Genomic DNA, 24,175 nt, shown 5'->3' on the forward strand with positions numbered 1-24,175 from the left:
TGAAGCCTAGTGAGTTTCCCCCAAAGTACCACCACACGAAATAACAACAATAGTATGCATATGTGAGCCTTCAGCATGACTGGACCGCCTCGTAGGCCTACAGACTATCTAGACCGCTCTCAGATCCTTCAACATTACTGGACCACCAAGCCTACAGCCTATCTGGACAGCTCTTCAGGCCTTCGGCTTGACTGGACCGCCTTGTAGGCATTCAATCTATCTGGACTGCCCTGGGTGTCTTGACCATCAGCACAAATCAGGACCGCCTCAACCCAACCGACCATAACACATCAACATATATCATAACAATCAATCAATAACAGCAGATACATGTAGTCATAAAGATCTAATATATCACTACAACACAACAACATCTTGTCTATTGGGATACATAATCACTACAGCATATCAACATCCTATCTACCAGGATACAGATCTAACATATCACTACAACATACCAACATCCTATATACCAGGATATAGATCTAACATATCACTACGACATAGCAACATCCTATATACTAGGATATAGATCTAACAGATCGCTACAGCATAGCAACATCCTATATACCAGGATACAAATCTAACAGATCACTACGGCATAGCAACATCCTATATACCAGGATACAGATCTAATAGATCTCTACGGCATAACGACATCCTATATACCAGGATACAGATCTAACATATCACTACAACATAGCAACATACGATAAACCAGGATATCAATCCAAAGGGCCGGCCTTGGTGCCTTCGACCCGTAAGTACGGTGAGGAAAACTCACCTCCCAGTATGACAAATAGTTGAACAATACACTGCTTCGAATACTAGCTCTACGAGTCACCTATTCAACAGATAGAGACCAAGGCTTAACTATAGCTCAAAATATCCAAAATACCCTTGATTCAAACTTGGTCAACCCTGTTCAAAGTCAAAGTCAACGGTCAAGGTCCAAAAGTCAATATTTCTTCCCAACGGAGTACGCCCTGTGTACAAGAGAGTACGCCCAACATACTCTGATGTTGACCAAAAGCGGGGCATTGACCGTGTACGCGCAACATACCACCAAGTATGCCTGACGTACGTAGCCAAGTCCCAAAACTCCATTAAGAGCTTTTTCCACTAAGCATTCATGTCCAAAACTCATATCCAAGCTCAAAATGATTTCCTAAGTCATAAAGTTTCCAACTTTATGACTTTGCATTGCTATAAAGTGATTTATATCCAAAACCCTAAGTTCTTAAACTAGTAAGACATAACAACTCTTGCATGGAAGGGATAAGAAAGCCAAGATCACATTTTTATGGTTCATCATAGCTCCATAATGGATAAAGTTTCCAATTTATCTATTAGAATGGTCCCAACAAACAAGATCTAGTCTTTAAGTCTCAAAGCGACCCAAAAGTACATCTTTTTCAACTTAATCCATTAAGTCCAAGCCTCCAACCTTCATATCTTAATCAAAATGATGTTTAGATGGATAAAGTTTCCAACTTTATCCATAACAAGGACATAAACTTTCAAGATCTAAACTTTATGCAGTTAAAGTGGCCAGAAGCTCATAATACTAAGAACTAGCTAGATCTAACAATTTCATCATCAAGGTTCAAACTTTATACCTGTAGAAGAAAGATCAAGTTGAACAAATTCTGGATCTACAAGCTCCAATGCAACCAACGCTTCTTCAATGAGTTCCTTCTTCTCCAAGGTGCACCAAGAATACTCCAAAGCACTTAAAAACACATTCTTTTTGCTCACAAGGCTCAATCTAGGATTAGGGTTTCAAGAGAGGGTGTTGGAGAGGTGGAGGCTAGGAATGGAATGTGTTTGTGGAAATTAAGGAGCTTAAATAGGGATCATACCACGAAAATAGGGTTTGATCACTAATCGTGTACACCAAGTGTACTCAATTTCCGCCCAATGTACTAGGGATGCCCTAGTACGCCATCGTACACGTTGAGTATGCCCAACGTACGCGACTCAACCCAAAACCACCCTAACTTCAAACGGTCATAACTTCTTCATCCCAACTCCGTTTTGACGTTATTTTTATCCACGAAAATTTGTTGAAGAGATCTATAATATTATCTAAATATCTTGGACTAAAAACGTATCGTACAAAAATCCATATTTCTTTTCTTGCAAGAACCCAGCCTATGACCTTTCCCTTTCTACCCTTCGGCCTAGAACACAATTCAAGGGTTAAATCTCTTAACTATCATTACCTTCTTCCACAAGGACTAAACTTTGCCTCCTTAAATCCCAAAACCTTACATAATCTACTTCCAGTCCATGGCTCAAAAATGGCTGGAAACAGGATGTTACAATTCTCCCAACTTAAATTAGATTTTGTCCTCAAAACCAGCTCTCGCTTCCGCTTCACGATGGAACCCCTAGCCGAAAACCCACAGATTTGATCGGCTCTAAACATCCTTGGCTAATCGTCTTCATGCTAATCTCGCACATACGTACACAATCGCCATGATAACCAACAAGAAAAATAGAACCCCCTGACTATTTACTGCTGTTGAAACCTCCATTCAAAAAACAAGGCGACTCCCATTATGAGTCTCATCTATATAACCGTTGTAGAGAAGCACATGCAATGCTAGCATATTCCACAACTTCCTAGTTATGAGACCGAACTTCCAGTGAGAACCATAGAGGCGGGGACTCTCAAAACTACAATCACCGAATCTGTAACACCGTAAATTTTCAAAATAATTTTTCGTTTTAACAAAAACACATAATGTATCACATCATAATTTCAAATCCATAATCAATAGTGTTTCCAAAACAAATCCCAATATCTCTACACATAATAAACTCCATTGGTGTGTGTACGTGTCACGTCGTCGCCTTCCCACAGTCCTCACTAGTACCTGAGACATCAACACAACAACTGTAAGCATAAATGCTTAGTGAGTTCCCCAAAATACCACATACCACAAATACGCCACTCAAGGCTAAACTCGACCCTCTGGTCAAGATGTCTCAGCGGGACCCTCCAGTCCCGTAGCTTGTCGGACCCTTCGGTCCAGTCATAGCTCATTGGGCCCTCTGGCCCGGTCTGAATCGTTGGACCCTCCGGTCCGGTCTACACAATCATACAGCATACATATAACACATAGCACGTAATCTCATACATATCACATAAGACCCTCTGGTCAACTCATAATACCACTCAAGGTAACGTATAGTGAGAAGACTCACCTGGCACGAAGAATCAACCTCCAATCATGCTGCATGCGAAACACCGACCTCTAATCTCTGTGTCAAATCCCACAATTAACCCAATCAGAAACTAAGTCCAATTTCTCAATTACCAGGTCTAAAGATAGACCATCTACCAATCCATTACGGTCCTAACCCATTGGGCCCACCAAGGCCCAATAATAAATGGGCTTTCCCCAAGGCCCAACCTCACCCTACAAGACAAGCCCAACATGAGGCCCAAGACATCAATTTAATTCTCTATACACAGGCTCCACTAAGCAGGCCCAAGGATTCCGGCCCAACACTTAAAGCCCAAAAGATCCCCTAGCCCAAAAGCCCACAGAGGGGTTACGCGGGGCTTACCTCTCTTGGTACGCTCAGCGTACTCAAGCATGCACAAATCTGATTAGGGACCTCAGCCCAGTACGCGGGGCGTACTAGGATTACACTGGGCGTACTCTCAGTTTTGCTTAAATCAATTTCTGGTTCTTAACCCGTTAAGACCTTAACTTATCTTTTGGATCTGGACTTCCTAACATCTCTTACTCCATAAAGTTATCGACTTTAAGCCTTTGCATGGCTAATGAGGTCACAACACATAAAAACTCTTACTTTCTTAACCCAAAATGCTCATAACTCATGCATGGGTAGATTCATACAATCAAGATCTCATTTTTATGGTTCTTCATCACTAGATACACTTAAAAGGACATGTTATTAAGCTTTGGAGTGCATCAACTCATAAAGTCTCAAGCTTGGGACCAAAAACCCTAAAATGGACCCTAAAATGCACAAAACAAAAAGAGAGGGAAAGCTTGGAGCTTTATACCTTCAAATGGTGCTCTAGCCCCAAGGAAGTTCAGATCCACAACTTGCTCTTCGACTTCACTCCCTTCCATGCTCCTTCTTAACTCTCAAAAGTCCATAAGAACACAAACAAGCTCATCATGGCCACCACAAGCTTCAAGAACGGATATTAGGGTTTGAGAGGGTTTAATAACTGAGGATGGTGGCCAGAAATGAGACAATCTCTTTCTTTTTATAGGGACACTTCACTTAATTAGGGTTTTCTTCTGTGCCTAGTACGCCCAGCGTACCCCCCGGTACGCCCAGCGTACTAGGTGGCTCTTGCTTAAGAAACACGCGCATCTGTACGCTAAGCATACGCATACGTACGCCCAGCGTACTTCGCTGCCAACTTCTTGACTTTAAGGACTTAACTTGTCAACCCTCCAAACTTTCATAGCTTCAAAGATAAATCTTTGATTCCACAATCCTCATACATATCGAAAGGTAATGAGATCCCTTACGTTTTTAGCAAATCGCCTCAACCCGAAACCCTCTCGCGCCCGACTCGTGGCCCACCAACACTAATCACGGACAATCTGAAACAGGATGTTACAATTCTCCCCCACTTGAATTAGATTTCGCCCTCAAAATCGCCCCTTAGCCATATATGAATTTATACTATCTCTACCAAATGAATCTCATACCATACCGAAATCTTCTTCCATGGACAACTGAACCTACATAGAACTCCCAAAATCAAAACTAATCCAACCACTCTGACGCTGATATGCTCAATCCCAAAATCTAAAAACTCTAGTGGCCTGACCCGCCGCCAGACCGCCTACTCAAAGATCACCATGATATTCGCTCCTTGAATGTCAAACCCCGATAACTCACTAATCCTCTGATCCACCATCGCGACTGGTCTTTCGACACAATACAGACTCGCATCCACTTGGATATCCTCCAGTGGAACCATTGCCGACTCATCGGCTATACACTTCCTCAGTTGTGACACGTGGAAGGTATCATGAATCAGATCCAACTCCGCAGGTAGCTCCAAGCGATATGCTACCCTGCCCACCCTCGCGATCACTCTAAATAGCCCGATATACCGGGGCCCCAACTTGCCCCTCTTCCTGAATCGAATCACTCTTTTCCAAGGAGATGCCTTCAGGAGTACAAAATCACCGACCTGGAATTCGAGCTCAGATCGTCTCCTATCTGCATACCTCTTCTGGCGACTATGAACGGTCAACAACCTCTGTCTGACCTGATGAATCTGCTCTGTTGTCTGAAGCACTATCTTTGTACTACCCATCAACCGTTGCCTACCTCTCCCCAACGAATGGGAGTTCGACACTTTCTTCTGCACAACAGCTCAAAGGGTGGCATACTAATGCTCGAGTGATGACTGTTGTTGTAAGAAAACTCAGTCAAGGGCAAAAACGTGTCCCAATTCCTCATGAAATCTTTTCCAGAACCTGGAAGAGAAACACACATCTCGATCTGAAACAATCGGATCCGGTACTCCATGCCACGATACCACTTCTCTCTCGTACAATTCCGCCAGTCTCTCAGCAGAAAAACTCTCCCTGAATTCCATCTCGTATCAGCTCTCTTTGCCCAGTGATACATAATTCTCAAGGTTCTCTTTACTCCAACCGGATACTATACTCCCGATAGAATCGTCTCATGTTCCCCATGGCATTTCCCGTACCCGCGGACCGACCCTACCTAGGTCTAAGATATCGGGTGATAGCAATAATCCCTCCTCTTAGCAAGGGATTCGTCTCAGAATTCTAAAATCTCACTTCGTGTACCCACACACCATTAATGCCAAACTCAACTCAAGAGTTTGGTCTGTACCAACGTTGGAACCTCATGTCCCAATGAAACGTTTATCCCATGACTCAACCTGTGCCCAACGCAAATACCACCTTTCCAATCCCTTATGATGCGACAATCACCACTCAACTCAAATATAGTGATTCCCGTCAAGAACGGAGACCCCAGTCTCGCCCCTGTTTCAACCACCATACTCCCAAAAACTCAATACTATAGCTACTCAAGCCCAAGATCCTCATGTATCGTGCTCTAATAAAAGAGTATTCCCTCATAACCACCTCTCGCTGACTAGAGAATACTACGACTCCTCGTAGTATCACAACATCCTCTAGCTAGTGAGTACTACGGCTCCCCGTAGCATCACCACAACCTCCTCTGAATAATGAGTACTACGGCTCCCCGTAGCATCATAACATCCTCTGACTAGTGAGTACCACGGCTCCCCGTAGCATCACCACACCCTCCTCTGAATAATGAGTACTACGGCTCCCCGTAGCATCATAACATCCTTTCTTCTAAATAATCCCTCTTGATGATAGTACCCGAAGGCTCTCACTGGAGTCATACATACTCGATACACCACCTGCTGTCACAAACTCAAGACTTCTGAAAATTAATTCGGACATCAAGGCATTATACTCAGATCCCTCGAAACACCATTACAAAACATTCCAAAGTCCTGCCTCAACCACTGACTCCGATTTTCAGCATCCTGTAGGTACAACAATACATTCTCTCCGAATCTCGAAAATAATCCCTCATTTTACCCAACGCGCAACCTCGGTGTATCCAAACACTCCATTGGAACACGAAGGAATCGCTAACGTTTCAGAACGCGTTGATGACCATCCGAAGTTCTTTCCTTTACTGCTCAAAACCCATACAAGAATACACATACCGACCCGGGAGTTGGCCGCCCGATTATCTCCTAAATACCTTAAAAGGGCATATAACAATCCATACATCGAACCATAAGTCCTCAGTTGCCAATACCCTCCCTACGGGCTTACCACCTTTAACATCCCTAACCACCACCAGATTCCTGACCAATGGCCACCTGCCGTGGAGACACACGTCCGTTCTCATAATGTACCTCATGCATAATGTCGCTCTGCACTTCGCCTTGACCACTAATAACCCTGGTCTCATGATTCCGAACCGCAGGTCTCTATATCCAGATTTCTAACCGCCCTTGAGCAAATCTCTGATCCCCTCCATAAAGTCCGGTTCTCCCCCACTTAGGGTTCGAACCATCACCAATCGACGCACTAACAACTATCCCACAGACAGTTTCTACCAGAACATCGCACCGACTCTTGGAAGGTGCTACACGACGCCCCATGATCTCCCCACATAGGGATCAAGCAACCCCAAAATTCCCCGAATCTCCGATGAAGTCCCCAAGAACTTCTCGTCACGACTGTCTCTAGTCCCTCCAAAATCTCATACCATCCACTACCGAACATCTCAATTGTCCAGTAATAATCATGACTATCAAACTGAAAATTCTGAATCATCATACTCCTCATCCTCGTATTCCCAACCAACGTGTGAATCATCACAAGAACAGGGACTCCACTCCCATACTCAATACCCAACATAGACATAAGGGTCACCACCCCGATATACTCTTCTGGATCACCCATTGCTACAGTTAGCATACGTCCTACTATACTCAAGTAGGGTGCATCCTGGTCCCTGACCATCCTAGTCCCAACTAACAACCTGCTCATGGTATATCATTTCTCGCGGCAAACACGCTGCCAAAAGCTCTGGTGGAAGATCGCCATCAATGTCAACCCGCAAGGTTTACTCCTAACTCCAAAACCGAAGTCTCACATCTCTTATGTTTCCCACAGGAAGCGGAAATAGCACCACTCAGGTCACAGAAAGTGTCCCCTTTCTCTCGGTTGATTGCTCCTCTCAAGTCGTAATCCTCCATAAAAACCATCTCTACTCATCCTTGAGTCTTGCGACTACATCTGACATCTTACCAAAAATATTTGAAATGCTCTCGACCTCCCTCTCAAGGGATGCCTCTTCTGAATCAATCGTGGCCCTCAGGCCTAAAACCTCATCGCACCCAATCTCTGCATACTCAATCATGACCGGATAACCGGAGAACCACAAGCGTCATTTACTACGAACCATGGTACTCAGCCCATGACGTCTATTCTCAATCTACTACGACGCATGGTATTCGAACCATGACATCCCCTCAATCTGATGCGATGCATGGTACCCGAACCATGACATCACTCCTCAATCTGCTCCGATGTATGATACCCGAACCATGACATCAATCCTCAATCTGCTCCGATGTATGGTACTCGAACCATGACATCACTTCTCAATCTGCTCCGATGTATGGTACTCGAACCACAACATCACTCCTCCATTTGCTAAGGCGCATGGTACTCGAATCATGACACTACTCCTTGATCTCTCGTCCCCACTTGTTTCCCTAGTACCCTAAGGATTCTTACTTGGACTGCTCACTGATCCGGTGTCTTCGGTAGTACGGGCCCTATACTACCGCTCACACCGCATCAGTGTTCACCCCAAGTCCTCCTCCTAGGATCCCAAATCACAAGCACTCTGATCTCGCTATGCATAGTCTAATATTCCGCAGACCTCTCGTAAGCTCCTCACTGCTACCTACTCACTCTCAAGCATCTCGTAGCAGCAAAAATCTCCTAGGCTAAGGCATCACAAATCAGGCCACTCTAGTCCTAATATGATTACCTAGCCTACTCTAACATGCATTTTATATCATATCATAACTCATAACACATAATGTAAGAGTATTTTGGGGATTCACCGTTCGGGCGCTGGCTGACCGTACACACCTTCCACTCTGTTTGCTTCCAAAACCTCTTTTTCTTTTAAGAAAATTTTAGTTTTATTTGAAAATTTCTCAAATCCTCGGTTTGAGTTCAAATACGCCCGAAGGTGCATCCAAATCCCTCAAACCAAGGCTCTGATACCAACTTGTAACACCGTAAATTTTCAAAATAATTTTTTGTTTTAAAAAAAACACATAATGTATCACATCACAATTTCAAATCCATAATCAATAGTGTTTCCAAAACAAATCCTAAGATCTCTACACATAATAAACTCCATCGGTGTGTGTGTACGTGTCACGCCGTCGCCTTCCCACGGTCCTCGCTAATACCTGAGACATCAACACAACAACTGTAAGCATAAATGCTTAGTGAGTTCCCCAAAATACCACATACCACAAATACGCCACTCAAGGCTAAACTCGACCCTCTGGTCAAGATGTCTCAGCGGGACCCTCCAGTCCCGTAGCTCGTCGGACCCTTCGGTCCAGTCATAGCTCATTGGGCCCTCTGGCCCGGTCAGAATCGTTGGACCCTCCGGTCCGGTCTACACAATCATACACCATACATATAACACATAGCACGTAATCTCATACATAGCATATAAGACCCTCTGGTCAACTCATAATACCACTCAAGGTAACGTATAGTGAGAAGACTCACCTGGCACGAAGAATCAACCTCCAATCATGCTGCTTGCCAAACACCGACCTCTAATCTCTGTGTCAAATCCCACAATTAACCCAATCAGGAACTAAGTCCAATTTCTCAATTACCAGGTCTAAAGATAGACCATCTACCAGTCCATTACGGACCTAACCCATTGGGCCCACCAAGGCCCAATAATAAATGGGCTTTCCCCAAGGCCCAACCTCACCCTACAAGACAAGCCCAACATAAGGCCCAAGACATCAATTTAATTCTCTATTCACAGGCTCCACTAAGCAGGCCCAAGGATTCCGGCCCAACACTTAAAGCTCAAAAGATCCCCTAGCCCAAAAGCCCACAGAGGGGTTACGTGGGGCGTACCTCTCTTGGTACGCTCAACGTACTCAAGCATGCACAAATCTGATCGGGGACCTCAGCCCAGTACGCGGGGCGTACTAGGATTACGCTGGGCGTACTCTCAGTTTTGCTTAAATCAATTTCTGGTTCTTAACCCGTTAAGACCTTAATTTATCTCTTGGATCTGGACTTCCTAACATCTCTGACTCCATAAAGTTATCGAATTTAAGCCTTTGCATGGCTGATGAGGTCACAACACATAAAAACTCTTACTTTCTTAACCCAAAATGCTCATAACTCATGCATGGGTAGATTCATACGATCAAGATCTCATTTTTATGGTTCTTCATCACTAGATACACTTAAAAGGACATGTTATTAAGCTTTGGAGTGCATCAACTCATAAAGTCTCAAGCTTGGGACCAAAAATCCTAAAATGGACCCTAAAATGCACAAAACAAAAAGAGAGGGAAAGCTTGGAGCTTTATACCTTCAAATGGTGCTCTAGCCCCAAGGAAGCTCAGATCCACAACTTGCTCTTCGACTTCACTCCCTTCCATGCTCCTTCTTAACTCTCAAAAGTCCACAAGAACACAAACAAGCTCATCATGGCCACCACAAGCTTCAAGAACGGATATTAGGGTTTGAGAGGGTTTAATAACTGAGGATGGTGGCTAGAAATGAGACCATCTCTTTCTTTTTATAGGGACCCTTCACTTAATTAGGATTTTCTTATGTGCCTAGTATGCCCAGCGTACCCCCCCCCCCCGGTACACCCATCATACTAGGTGGCTCTTGCTTAAGAAACACGCGCATCTGTACGCTAAGCGTACGCATACGTACGCCCAACGTACTTCGCTGCCAACTTCTTGACTTTAAGGACTTAACTTGTCAACCCTCCAAACTTTCATAGGTTCAAAGATAAATCTTTGATTCCACAATCCTCATACATATCGAAAGGTAATGAGATCCCTTACGTTTTTAGCAAATCGCCTCAACCCGAAACCCTCTCGCGCCCAGCTCGTGGCCCACCAACACTAATCACGGACAATCTGAAAAAGGATGTTACAGAATCAACTCTATCAATATGCTTCCCGGGAACGAGAACCCATCAGATCTAAACTTTAAAACCAATATTCTAGGACTGATATTCATCCATTCGTTGAATCCACCCCTTGTCTTTAACTATGATCACCACCAAACACGCGGAATGAAGTACTCAAAACACATCGATTCTAAATTTCAACCAATTCCAAATCCATAAGATGTACCAAAACCTTAAATAAACCATTGACTCCCTGACACGCCATTACCCACCCCTGCTCCTACGACCAAAGATGATCAATCCAAGAATTTTCATCACATTGCATCTAACCCTTATCAGCTTAGGTGTAAACCCACGTGGAAAATCACTCGAGACATTCACAATGAATTTCATGACTCGAGACTCCATAACCGATACCCAACCTTGGTAACTAAACCCCTAATAACAACTCGTGAACAATGAGATTTATAATGCAAACACTCGGAAGAGACTTTCTGATGCAATACTAATACTCCCAACAACCCTTAACTGCTCACTATATCCAAACCAGCTGGTTCGTGAGTCTCCCAAATTCCAACAATGCACCAACACCGTAAGTACCACAAGCAGAAGAAATAAACAATCTTGATCACTGGGCCCACAACCAATATCTGGAATGCTCCTGGTATTACACCGATCTTGTCGACATTCCATCATTCGCCTGAAAACTCACGACCAGCACCACGGGGGCCTAAAGATACTCAACCTCATTCCACTACCTTGAAGAAACCCAATCAACATCCCCCTCAACGCTAACCGAGTGAAACAATGCCATAATCTTTTTCCACGCATAATTCCTTTCACAATACAAGCTACTACCAATGAAAAATTCTACAAAAACATGGTCACATACGACTCGAGAATGGGATAATTGGTCGTACTCTTGTTCAATTCAAAGGCTAAAACCAAAATAATAACCATGCATATAATTCGAATAAAGTGCTCCATTTTTATCTTGTCCAACCCACATACCCTTCACCACATACCCCTATGAACCATTCTTCTGACACCATAAACTTGAACAGATCGAAGATCCTCCAAGCAGAATACCTACTTATCCTGTTCTCCCCCACTTAGGGTTCGAACTACTACCCTCTAGCGCTGCAACCAAACCATATCTCAAACCGACTCAACCAAGTACCAACCATACCTGACTCTTGGAAGGTATAACACACGCAAGATGATTTTCCAGATAAGGACTAAGCAAACCCTAAGAGATTCCGAATATCAGGAATTTCCAATCATAACCACCTTTAACATTAAGTATTTCATGCAAATACATAAGCAAAATACCAACTTACTATCCCAAAACATACACTCCTTGCCTGAAATCCAAACCATAAGTTCATCACAAAAAAATAGTTCATAAATACAAAAATGCACCATTCTCATAGTCGGATACATAAGAGACTACCAATGCCGGCCCAATACATGGGTGAGACGGGCCTCTGCCCGGGGCAGCAAAAGGAACGGGGCATAAATTTAGCACACGATATAAATATTATAGGTTTTTTTTGGCCCAAAAATGAGTTCAACTTCTTCTGAAGTGATCGGATGTGCCGCTTCTAGACTACAACTCTTGGAGGCTGGTTCCCGTATTCCCAATCATCGCCTAGAAAGACGAAAGGTCAAGATGTTAAAGACAAAGAGTCGATTGGTTTCCCAATCGTTGATTGCTCTAGAGGATCTTACTCATATACCTAATAACTAGATAACCTCTCACAGTCTCCCGATTTCTGTCAAGTGCAAAAGAAGTATTGTAAATTTTCCTCCTCTTTTTGATCTCTCTATTTGTGGATGCTTTCTCATCTTCTTATTTATGGGTCGATCAATACCACTCTGCGATCTAAACTCATCAAAGTTCACCCAACCTCGAATTTTAGTAATTTTCATATTTTGGTTCAACTAAATTTCTTATTTATGTATACCAAATTTGTGGTGGGGTTCTCCCATTCCTGATTTTTGTGGCCGTAATGTGAAGAGACAGAAGACTAAAAAGTTAAGATTTTGAATTTCTGATTCGTCTGATAATATTTGGAGAGTAGATATTATTTTTTGATTTATGATTATCTGTACTTGTGATTTATGAATTTCTAGATTTCATGTATTTTTTTCATCATATTTTTGTGTTCACATTTAGGACTCAGGTATATTTTTCTTAATATTTGAAGGTTTTTTGAGGTATAAAGTTTTCATTGTTGCTTATAGATTTTAGTATAATGGATTTTGGTTTGTGATTCATTTTTCAGATCAGTTATATATTTCAAGTCAAAACAGATACTTTGCAAGTCAAAACATAAACTTTGGTAAGGTTGTATCTGGCTTATCAGTTATAAGTATATTAGTTGAGATTGAAATATGTTTTCTCAACATTGGTAAATACAGATTTGAAATTGTTTTTTATTGTTTCATTTGATGTATTAAATACTAAATTATGTATTTCCGTTTTGCAGATTTTCAATGTAAAAAACAATTAACATATTTTGTGATTTTAGTTTTATTATTGTTTTGTTTTACATTACTAAAATAGTTAATTTATCATATTTTCTCTTATATAGTGTTAAATGGACTTGGCTAACATAGAAGTATTACAAGGTATATCTAATCGTTGAAAGTTTAATATTGATTAAGGATTCACATTTATTTAATCAGTAGATTCATGTTTGAGTGCACATTGATTGCTTCAGGCTTGATGATTGGAGATAGTGAGGTAGAGAGGTAGATTGTCAATTTATGAGAATGTATTGGTAATGTTATTAGCTATGAAGGGTATAAATATAAAGTTGTACTAGTGTGACCCTTGATTATTGTCGATATTGTGAGGCAGATTCTTAATTTTAGTTGGTGAATATATATTTGTAATGTATTTAACTATGAATGGTATAAATGTAAAGTTTTACTCGTTTGTAATTCAATTAATTAAAAAAATTATCGCAGTTTTGTTTTACTAAATTTTTTTATATAAATCTTTCGTGCATTACGTGGTACAAGTAGGCATCATTTTTTATTCTCACCCTAGGCATGAAAAAACAATGGATCGGCCCTAGAGACTACAAAGGTTGTCGCTCCCGATTCGCATGAAACCATCACCTAGCACTTGACCTGCCTATATCCCAAGAAGCAGACCCTTGGTCTCATCACGAGGCACCATACCACAACAATCCTCCTACGCATTCCCATGTTGTCATACAGCCTCCAAACACCATATCCAACTAGCCCCATTATGGGTTTACATCCCAACTCTGAAAGTCATAAGACTGCCGACTCCTTCTTCAAACTCGGAAAACTAGAAGGACATAACACTCTCCATAGATAGTGACATTCCAATCCATCTGCCAATCACTCATCCTCCGGCAAAAATTCTCGATCCGCTCCCGACAACCGCTACCTTCTTCAGTCTCGTTGCCCAACTGGCACTACTTGAGCAAGGCTCATGAGACCTCAAAATCAACTAACTCACTTAGGTTTGCACCATTCAAACCCAAACTGACATTGCCACTAAAGCACCACAATTACCATAATCATCCTCAGCCTGAACAACCATAACCAAAAGATTGACAGATACAGAAACACTGCCACAAGTCATGGTTATCCAACCATGCTATCTACCCTCAACCAGCTCCTTAGAATCCCCGTGACTTCCTTCATTCGAGTATAGATACTGTGCTTCCAATAGTACAGGTCCAATACTACCTTCTACACTTATCCACACTTTCCTTAAAAGTCATCCTGAGTCCTCTAAGTTACCTAGAATAGAGGAATTATTCTCAGTCAATCATTTATTTTTGCCACAAAACCTCCATCGTACCGGCGTAAATCGGAATAAAATACACGTATGTTTGCAAACAAAATATGTTTACTTAAACTATGCTAATTATTACCTTAATATTTACAAAAACATAGTTTTATTTTAATTTTTAAAGAGTTGTTTTTATCGAAAAATGATTTTAAATATATCAAAATTCATAATTTTTTATTCTCTTTAAATAGACATCTATATTGACATACTTTTAAGATTAAATAAAAATAATTTTTTTATAGTTTCGGCTCTCGTTATTCATAAGTGAATAAAAACGCTTCAGATTTTATTATAGTACATTCGTTATTCACTTAAGAATAAAAAATATGTTTAAATTTTTTTACAGTTTAAGTATTATTCACATGTGAATATAATATGTAATAAACTTTTTACAACCTACATTATCTCTCGTCGCATGTTATATTCACATATGAATAAAACGTATATTAGCTCTCCTCATAAGTTATATTCATATATGAATAACATATTGATCATCATTTTGTTACAGTTCATTTGTTATTCATATTTGAATAAGTCGTTCGAATTTTCAAAACACTTCGTCTTTTATTAGCATACTAATTATTCATATATGAATAAAAAGGAACTGTAACAAAAAAATCTGATAAATATTTATTAATAGATGAATATAACATAAGACGATAACTAATACACGTTTTATTCATATATGAATATAACATATGACAGAAGATGATGAAAAAAAAAAAGAATTATATAAAAACTTGATTACGTGTTATATTCATATATGAATGATACTTAAACTGTAAAAAAAATAGCATACGTTTTATTCATAAGTGAATAACGAATGTACTGTAATAAAAATATGATGCATTTTTATTCACTTATGAATAACAAGAGCTGTAACCATAAAAAAAATTATTTTAACTTAAAGCTATAACACTATGGATATCTATTTATAGAGAATAAAAATTAGAAAGTTTGATATATTTAAAATAATTTTTCGATAAAAATAGTTTCTTAAAAATTAGAAAAAAAAAACAAAACAAAAACATGTTTTGTATATATTAAGTTAATGATTAACATAGTTTAAGGAAAAACATATTTGGTTTGAATACATACGTGTGTCCCTTCCCCAATTCTGCTGGTACGATAGAGAGTTTTGCGATAAAAATAAATTATTGACCGATGATTCCCTTAGTCTTAATCTTTTTTTTTCAATTGAACTCTCTCTCTCTCTCTCTCTCTCTCTCTATATATATATATATATATATATATATATATATATATATATATATATATATATATATATATATACATACATACATACTAGGCATAACCTCGCGCGTTGCATAAGAATGCATTTAAGTGGTTAAAATAATTATGGAAAAAAAATAGAAATATGTTGAAATTTACGTTTTTAGTCATGTTTTGGGTATTAACCGAATTATCAAATAACATAAAAATCCATTAACTTATATTTTGATACTATCTAATATAGTTCATACCTTATAAAGTTTAGTTTTACTTTTATAATATCCAATATATATTATAAGTTTTTGTATAACATTAATATAATATACTTTTCCTATGTCCGATAATACTTTTTGGATAAAATAAAAAATAAGTTTTTTTTAATGAGCTATTAATAAACAATATTGAACTAATAAACTTTGTATTACACTAGTTATATTACACCAAAACATCCAAGGTTTTATATATGAACTTTCAAATATTGAACATTGAAATTAAGAATGAAGTCATACAAAATATATCATTATACATAAATGTCATCAAGAGTTTTAAAATAAGTCAATTAGCAAATATGATATTTAATTTTAATTACATATTGTGCAAGGCGTACGTTTGACTTTATGTTGGTGCGCCGAGAATCCTCTTCCTTAATTTGTACCTAAAAAATTAAGATGAATAAGAATATAAAATAGATATTACTAAGCATTAATATAAATAATTAAAAATGGTATGTTGATCTCCTACCGCCAGTTAAAAACAACACATCTCTAGTGTTATCGATTCCTATGTGATATTGAAGTAGTCATTTAATGTACACCTTGTTTTCTAATTACATAAATAAATATAAATAACCAAACATAAAAATGTTATCTTTATGTAGGAAAAATATTTTAATTAAATAAAAAATTAAATAATATAAGTTTAAGAGTTAGGATTTTCAAAACATTAATATTTTTATTCATCGGTCAATTAAGTAACACATGTTGAAATTTTTACAATCATTATTAAAAAGCATTTGAAATATTAGATTTTAAATGAATTTTGATTGAAGTGTTTTGACCTCTATTATAATATATATATATATATATATATATATATATATATATATATATATATATATATATATATATATATATATATATATATATATATATATATATATAGAGAGAGAGAGAGAGAGAGAGAGAGATATGAAAAGTGTAACATATATATGAATTTTAATTAATTATCTTTTTGAATGGTACAATTACAAAACAAAAAAAACATATTTAAAATATTTAATTAAATATTTTCGACATCACCCTATATAACATATGATCAATATATTAACGATTAAACCACAATATACAACGACTGTATTACAATAATCCAAAAACGAAGAAAATATAAAAACGAATTAGTATAACAAACTTACAAATTAAAATCTCTAATATAATAGCATATCTTCAAAAGTGGTCATAAGACCTCAACCAAACACAAAAACATTTAAGTTTGTTTTCTTACTGAAATTTATATATGATTTGTATGCATGTCTTCCCAAAAGATTGACATTTTTATAGTAAACTTTTCACTAAATGCTAATTAAACATAATATAAGTTATAAAAACTTTTAAGTGTTAAATCATAATTAAGAAATTTTTTGAGTTGCATTAGTTAAAAAATGGGGTTTCAAATAAATGTGGCTTGAGGAAGTTAAAAAAAGGAGGTTTCAAATGCATGAGATTCAAGAAAAAATTATAGTTTTATATATATATATATATATATATATATATATATATATATATATATATATATATATATATATATATATATATATATATATATATATATATATATATATATATATATCAAATTTGAATGTTTGGAATAGTCAATTGAATTAAATAGACGCGCCGAGCAAGGAAAGAGTCTTAACACCACATGAAAGTAAGGCAATGTTTAGACTATCTCCATTGGAGTGATTTTAGTGAGCGAATCACCGTCAATAAATTAAAAGAAAAATCAAAACTAAAAGGTATTTGGTGATCTAGGCGGCATGGCATATACAAGCCAAAATCACCAAAGCTCACCTCTTTTTAATAATGGTACTATTTAGTGGTGAAGTTAAATTATTTTTGTAATTAAAACGAATTTTGTTAGTAATTGCTTTTTATTTTGAGTAAAAAAAATAAAATATATCAAAATATGTGGTTAATTTTTCTTTACGATATGATACTAATATTGATATTTTTTAATATAAAATTGGATTGGATTGGATTGGATTGCTAATGAGAGTAAAAGATTAAGTTTAATTGAGTTGTAGCTGTTGAGGAGAAAAAAATTAGTTTTTTAATATATGATTGGATTGTGAATGGAGATAGTCTATCTCAAAAAGTTGAGGTTGGCCAACTCAGCCACCTCATGGACTAAAATGGTCAAAAATCATCAACTATTATGAAATCCATAATTTTTGTAACCATTTAGGTAATTCACTCTAGTTAAAATTAAAACTATATATTTTGCAAGGTTTTAAAAATCGTTTGACGAGAGTTCGACGGTCGACTGGTGTTAAGGGATTAATCTGTCTTGGCGGGGATTAATCGAAGATTAATTGGGAACCATAGATTATTAATAAAATATTAAAATTAATTAAATATTAATATATCTTCAAAAAATAAATACTTCAAAATTTGAAAAATAAGAAAAAATTGTAATTTGGAAATTTGGAAATATGAAAATATGAACATTTTGGTATAATATTCGAAATTTTGAAAATTTGAAAATTTTGGAGTAAAAAAAGAAAGTTGGTTTTTTGAATTTTTTTTTTACCTTTTTTTTGACTTTTTTTTACTTTTTTTTTGACTTTTTTGACTTTTGTTGACGGATTAATCCCGCCAAACCTGATTAATCCTAAATTTCTGATTAATGCCTTAATCCTTGACAGTTAGAGAACGCCAAACGATTAATCCACGATTAATCGCCGATTAATCCCGATTTCTGCAACCATGATATTTTGTAAAAAAACCACAATTCTCACACTATATTTTTAATCTACTCTAATAAATAAAAATCATTTTTCCCATTTGTTATTCTTTCATGCATTATGTCATAATTTTGGATTAAATTATATTCATATATTATTTTGTAGGTTTTTTTTTCTATTTTATTAAATTTTATATAACATTTAAACGTAATAAATGTAATAATAATTGCATATCAAATTCATTAATGCAACTTTCCTTTTAATTTTTAAAGTTAAAATTTAATCCAATTAGTTTAATTGTTTATTAACTATTTTATTTGAATTATTTATTCAAATTTAAAAGAAAAAATAAACATTTTAATTTTAATAGTTAAATATTTTTTTTATTTTTTCCTTATAAATTCAAACTTTTTAAAATTTTTAAATATTCATTTTTCTTTTTTGAATAAACTTATATAATCATTTTTAATAAATGAAGGTTTTTTTTGCCACTTGTCAAATTCTTAAGAATTTTTCCACATGTAATTTTGTGGGAGTTTTAAAATTATTATTTTTCTATTGTCATTTTTTTGAGAATTTCCATTTTTTAAAATAAAATTTCATATAAGGAAAGAGAATCATTCTACTTATTTGATAATAAAGTCTTATAAATGCTCTAAAGAAGATTTGATTTTTTTTTTATAAATGTTTCAAAAGATTACATTATAATATGTAAAAGTATTATTTTATAAAATACTAGTTTATAACCCGTGGAAACCACGATTACAAAATTAATGAAACTTTAATAGTAAGAACTCAAAATTATTAATCAGTTATTTTAAATAAATTTTTAATTAAGTGACATTTTTTAGTTATATAGAATTATAATCGTTAATTTAAATAAATATGTGAAATTATATCACCTTATAATTTGTATTAGTTTTATTTTAATTTTTATTCTGATGTTATTAATTTAATGTAATTAGAGTGGAAAATTTAAAATTTAAAATTTAAAATTTAAAATTGAGAATTAATAAGTTGACAAGTGAGATGCATTAATTATGAGATCTAATAAGATGACACATGACATAAGAAGAATAAAATATGCATTAATTAGATGACTTAATATGATGACAAATGTCAAAAGAAGATTAAAACTATTCTTTTATTAGAATAGGGATTTAATGTTTAAATATTGATATTAAATTTTTATTTTTAATAAACCCGTGTAATACACGGGTCTCACAACTAGTATATAAGTCTCACAAGAACTATTATATAATACTTTTAATAGACTTAAAAATATAGATTTTCTTTTATCTCGTCGTTTATGACTATGTCATGTCTATACGTCATGAACTCATTCAAAAACATATATAAATTATTAACAAATCAAATCTACAAAAGTCCAAATTCGACATTCAAAAGTCAAAATTGGCGTTCTTTCTTTAATCTCAAAACAATTCATAAATATCTTAAAGCTTACAACAACAATACAATATCTAATAGATGAAAGTCTTAAGACTACATAATACCAACAAATTAAAAAGTACCCCTTACTAACTCTTCTTTGCTTGCATGGCCTTTGCCTCTAATTCTCATGATCATGATTCACAATCACGATGGCACATTGAAGTGGAAAAGCCATGAGATGACAAAAGCAAAAACCATAGAAGCTAACAAGAAGTTTAGAAACCGATGACCCTGCCAGAAGTTGCGGGTCTCTGATGTAGCCATGGGTGCAGTGGCTCGTGATGGTGTGGAACCATTTGTTTCACTCCATTGGTCTATTGGTTCAGCCTCATCTACACCAGCAACGTTTTTTGCAGTTGATCCACATATCTCACACGTTCTTGATTATTAAGACATAAAATCAAATTAGGCTGTAATAACGAATTAATATACCTTTGGGAAAGGGCTACTCACAAAAATAACCAAATATGGGAAGGTTTTTTGTGATCATGTCACCATAAGGTTGATGCATATGAGATTCAGACATTGATCAACTCCATTTCAAAGTGTTTTGTATCAAGTGATCACCAATAAATAAGCCACTTTGCTAGTGGTTGAATCAAATATAAGAAGGTAACATCATAAAATACCATTTTTCAATTTTTAGCATATAAAGTAATAAAGCCACCTATTTCGCTAATGAATTTTGTGAAATATCTTTTTTAAGAAAATTATGTCATTTTGACAAAAGTTAAAAATCTCACCATATACTTTTTTTGTGGGACCATTTTATGATAAAAGTTGAAAATATGATTTATATTTTGACATTACCTTTGCCATTTTGGTTATTTTTGCGATTAGTCCTTTTGGTTATTATGGTATTGTGTAGTATTATTTTGTAATTAGCCCTTTGGGTTATTATGATATTATGTATTCCCTAAAAAGAATCATACAAAACTTGGTCAATTTTTCCATGAACTTAGGATGCCAACAATAAAATATAGTGACAAGAATCATATGTCATCTCCTTAATAATTGAATTTAATAATAATCTTTAAAACTTTTAGAAAAGTTGCTATGTTGCTGTGGGTTCGAATAAAATATTCCACTAGCTACCAAATAAGAAAAAAGTGAAAGAAGACGAGGAAAGCAAATTCCATCACTGTTAAAAGATATAGTAGTGATATACACGGTTTTCTATGTGCAAAATAAACACAAGAGTACCACGATTTTGCAGATCTTTTATTTTTGTTTACAAACACACAACAAACGTCATCAAGGTTATTCTTTTTAAAGAAAATAAGGGTAACTACAAAAGATAAAAACGATTTTCTATTTGCAAAATACACATAAGATGGCTTTTCGTAAAGTTTGAATTTTGTAAGGATTTTTATAATAAGATATTCAAAAAGCAAATCTGTAATCCAAAAAATCCACATTACGAATTGGTGGTCGATTTATTAAAATGGTCCCAAAAAAAATTCCAAAGCAAATAAAGCATCGTTACAAGGGTCGCCCCCTTTTTTTTTTCTTGATTTTTATTTCATAAAAAGTTGCTTTTTTGACTTTATTCTGAAATTATTCCTTTATCCCTGTGTTCCTTAAAGTATTTCACTACCTATTTTGAAATAATAAACATGTTTTACTAAGGTTAATATTGTTTTTTTTTCTTTTTGGCTCCATTCTCTTTTACAATTTAATAATATTTCTTCAGAACCTATCAATGATTGAACAAATTTAATCCTACGATAAAAAGAAGGCTCATCATAAAAAGTTACAAAAACCAAAAAACGAAATATTACAAAATGTTATATTTTCAATTTTATAACACAAAATAACTAATTACTTCATGAAACATAAAATAACCTTTTTTGCGAAATCGTTTTATCAGTAAAAAACTATAAAAAAATGTTTTTTTTTTAATTTTTTTTACGCAATATGATGTCACTTTAGTGACAAAATGATGTCCATTTTCATCCAAATTCCTAATTCTTTGATACAGAAAGGTGACTAAACTGAAAAAGACAGAACATGTAAATAGAAACTAAATGAATACAACAAAACCTTAAACTTACTAACAAACACGACTTAATTTCTAGCATAAAGCAAAGTCACAAATAAGTGGTAAACAAAAGTTGAGAACTAAGTATTCTAAACTCTAATCAAGCAAAGAAACAAAATCAATCCCAATTACAGAAGTTCCATAGCATGAAAGATGGAAAATATGTAAATGGGTATCTTTAAAAAGTTATAAAAATTTAACTCTTAGAACATGGTTTTTGTTAATTACCTGTTGCCCTTAATCTTGAACCAAGTTTCAGCACACTGTTTATGAGCAGCAGCTAAATCGTCTTTACAAGAACAACCCAACTCAATCGGAATCCCATTTCCCGATTCTTGATTGTTTACATCCAAACTCAATTGACAAATCCTACAATCCTTTTCGATCTTCAACAAATGTACCTTATTTCCGCCTCCGCCTCCGCCACCGCCACCAGTTTCCAGATCCACCGCCGAGGTCTCTGAAACAGAGGATGATATCCCAGTTTCCACCACTTCCTCCGGCACCATCCCTGCAGGCCCAATACTAGTTCTGTAACTCTCTTCACTACCATCAGATGATCCAGACTGCCGGCGGGTGTCATCTCCGCCTCCATCGCCACCACCGGATTCTAAATCCAGTTGGGGTTGTTGTAAAGTTGCCATTTTTAATTATACAGAGAAGAAAATTCGAGTTTTTTTTTTTTTTTCATGAATACCCTCTCAGCCAAAAGTTGACGGAGATCTTCATCTCTCTAAATCTTTCACTGTTTCTTCTTTTCCACTACTTATGTGCCAATTGGGGTGAAGAGTAAAAGGGTTTTGCCTTTCTGTCGTGTTACATCACTTCATCACCATGGTCGGGACTCGGGAGGAGAGAGAGCTTCAAAAGACTCAACCTCTGAAAATTGTAGTGGCATAAAAAGCAGAGGAATGGAGATGGAGATGACGGAAAGAAATATTATAGAAAAAATTGCAATTACACCCCCTCAACATTTCAACTTTATTGTTATGGGACCTTAAATTTTGAGAACTGGCTCCAACAACCTCAATATCATATTACTCAATTAATACACACTAGGTGGTAATATGTTATTAGAAAATGATAAAGATAGTAATTTGTTATAATAATAATAATAATAATAATAATAATAGTCTATCTTCTTACACGCCCTCAACATTATGGGACGGTGTTTGTCGTTCAATCTCCCACTAAAATCCATGATCACAATTATAACCTAATAAAAAGAGAATTCATGTTGTTTAGATGAATATGTTATTTAATAGGCTACTTTAATTTGGCGGTGACTTCTTGTCAATTGGAAGACATGTTTTAGTCTCACTTTTGAAGTTTTGATATTGGATATTTAGATTTTAGACATTTTGGAGTGTGGAAGCCTGATCGGTGTTATCGACATGAACACCATTTCAAAGATGACGTGGTGTATGTGGTCATGGTTCGAACGAAGGCCGACCATAACTCTTTCTCTCTCTTTTTCTCTCTCTCTCTCTCTCTCTCTCTCTCTCTCTCTCTCTCTCTCTCTCTCTCTCAAATGTACAACATATTAATACATAGAGTACACATATAGTAAGGTAATGTGATGTAGAATGATGACAATTTCGTAAGTGTGTGGTGAGGAAATGTGATGATATTTTTGGAGTTGTCAAGTGTTAAGCATTCCTGATAACCTGAGAATTACAGAAATAGTCATTAGGGTTTGGTATAGTTTGCATGTTTAGTTTTTATTCAACTTCTTTTCCATCCGAACGTTTTATCTGATATTATCTTACGGTTTTTGTTTGGTATGGAATCATGAAATGATTATATTGGTCCTTATTATTAGTATATTTTAACTTTTTAAACTTCTTTTATGTTATTTGTGTTATTTTTAAACAAAATGAATTACCGTTGTATTAACTAGAAG

General features: G+C 35.9%; 1 protein-coding gene across 1 annotated transcript; it reads right to left on the reverse strand.

Annotated features, from left to right (window-relative positions):
* Positions 1-20,157: 20,157 nt before the first annotated feature.
* Positions 20,158-23,187, reverse strand: LOC111919738 (uncharacterized). The gene is made up of 2 exons (XM_023915321.3): positions 22,501-23,187; positions 20,158-20,610 (listed from the first exon to the last, which is right to left on the reverse strand). The coding sequence occupies exons 1-2, from the start codon at positions 22,914-22,916 to the stop codon at positions 20,376-20,378; spliced, it is 651 nt and encodes a 216-aa protein (XP_023771089.1). The 5' UTR covers positions 22,917-23,187; the 3' UTR covers positions 20,158-20,375.
* Positions 23,188-24,175: the final 988 nt, after the last annotated feature.

Source organism: Lactuca sativa, chromosome 8 (assembly GCF_002870075.4).
Source record: "Lactuca sativa cultivar Salinas chromosome 8, Lsat_Salinas_v11, whole genome shotgun sequence".
Classification (NCBI taxonomy): Eukaryota; Viridiplantae; Streptophyta; class Magnoliopsida; order Asterales; family Asteraceae; genus Lactuca; species Lactuca sativa.

Coding starts and splice junctions, on each gene's coding strand:
- LOC111919738 (XM_023915321.3), bottom strand. CDS start 22,916: ATGGCAACTTTACAACAACCCCAACTGGATTTAGAATCCGGTGGTGGC. Junction 20,611..22,500: donor TTCAAGATTAAGGGCAACAG/GTAATTAACAAA, acceptor TTAATAATCAAG/AACGTGTGAGATATGTGGAT.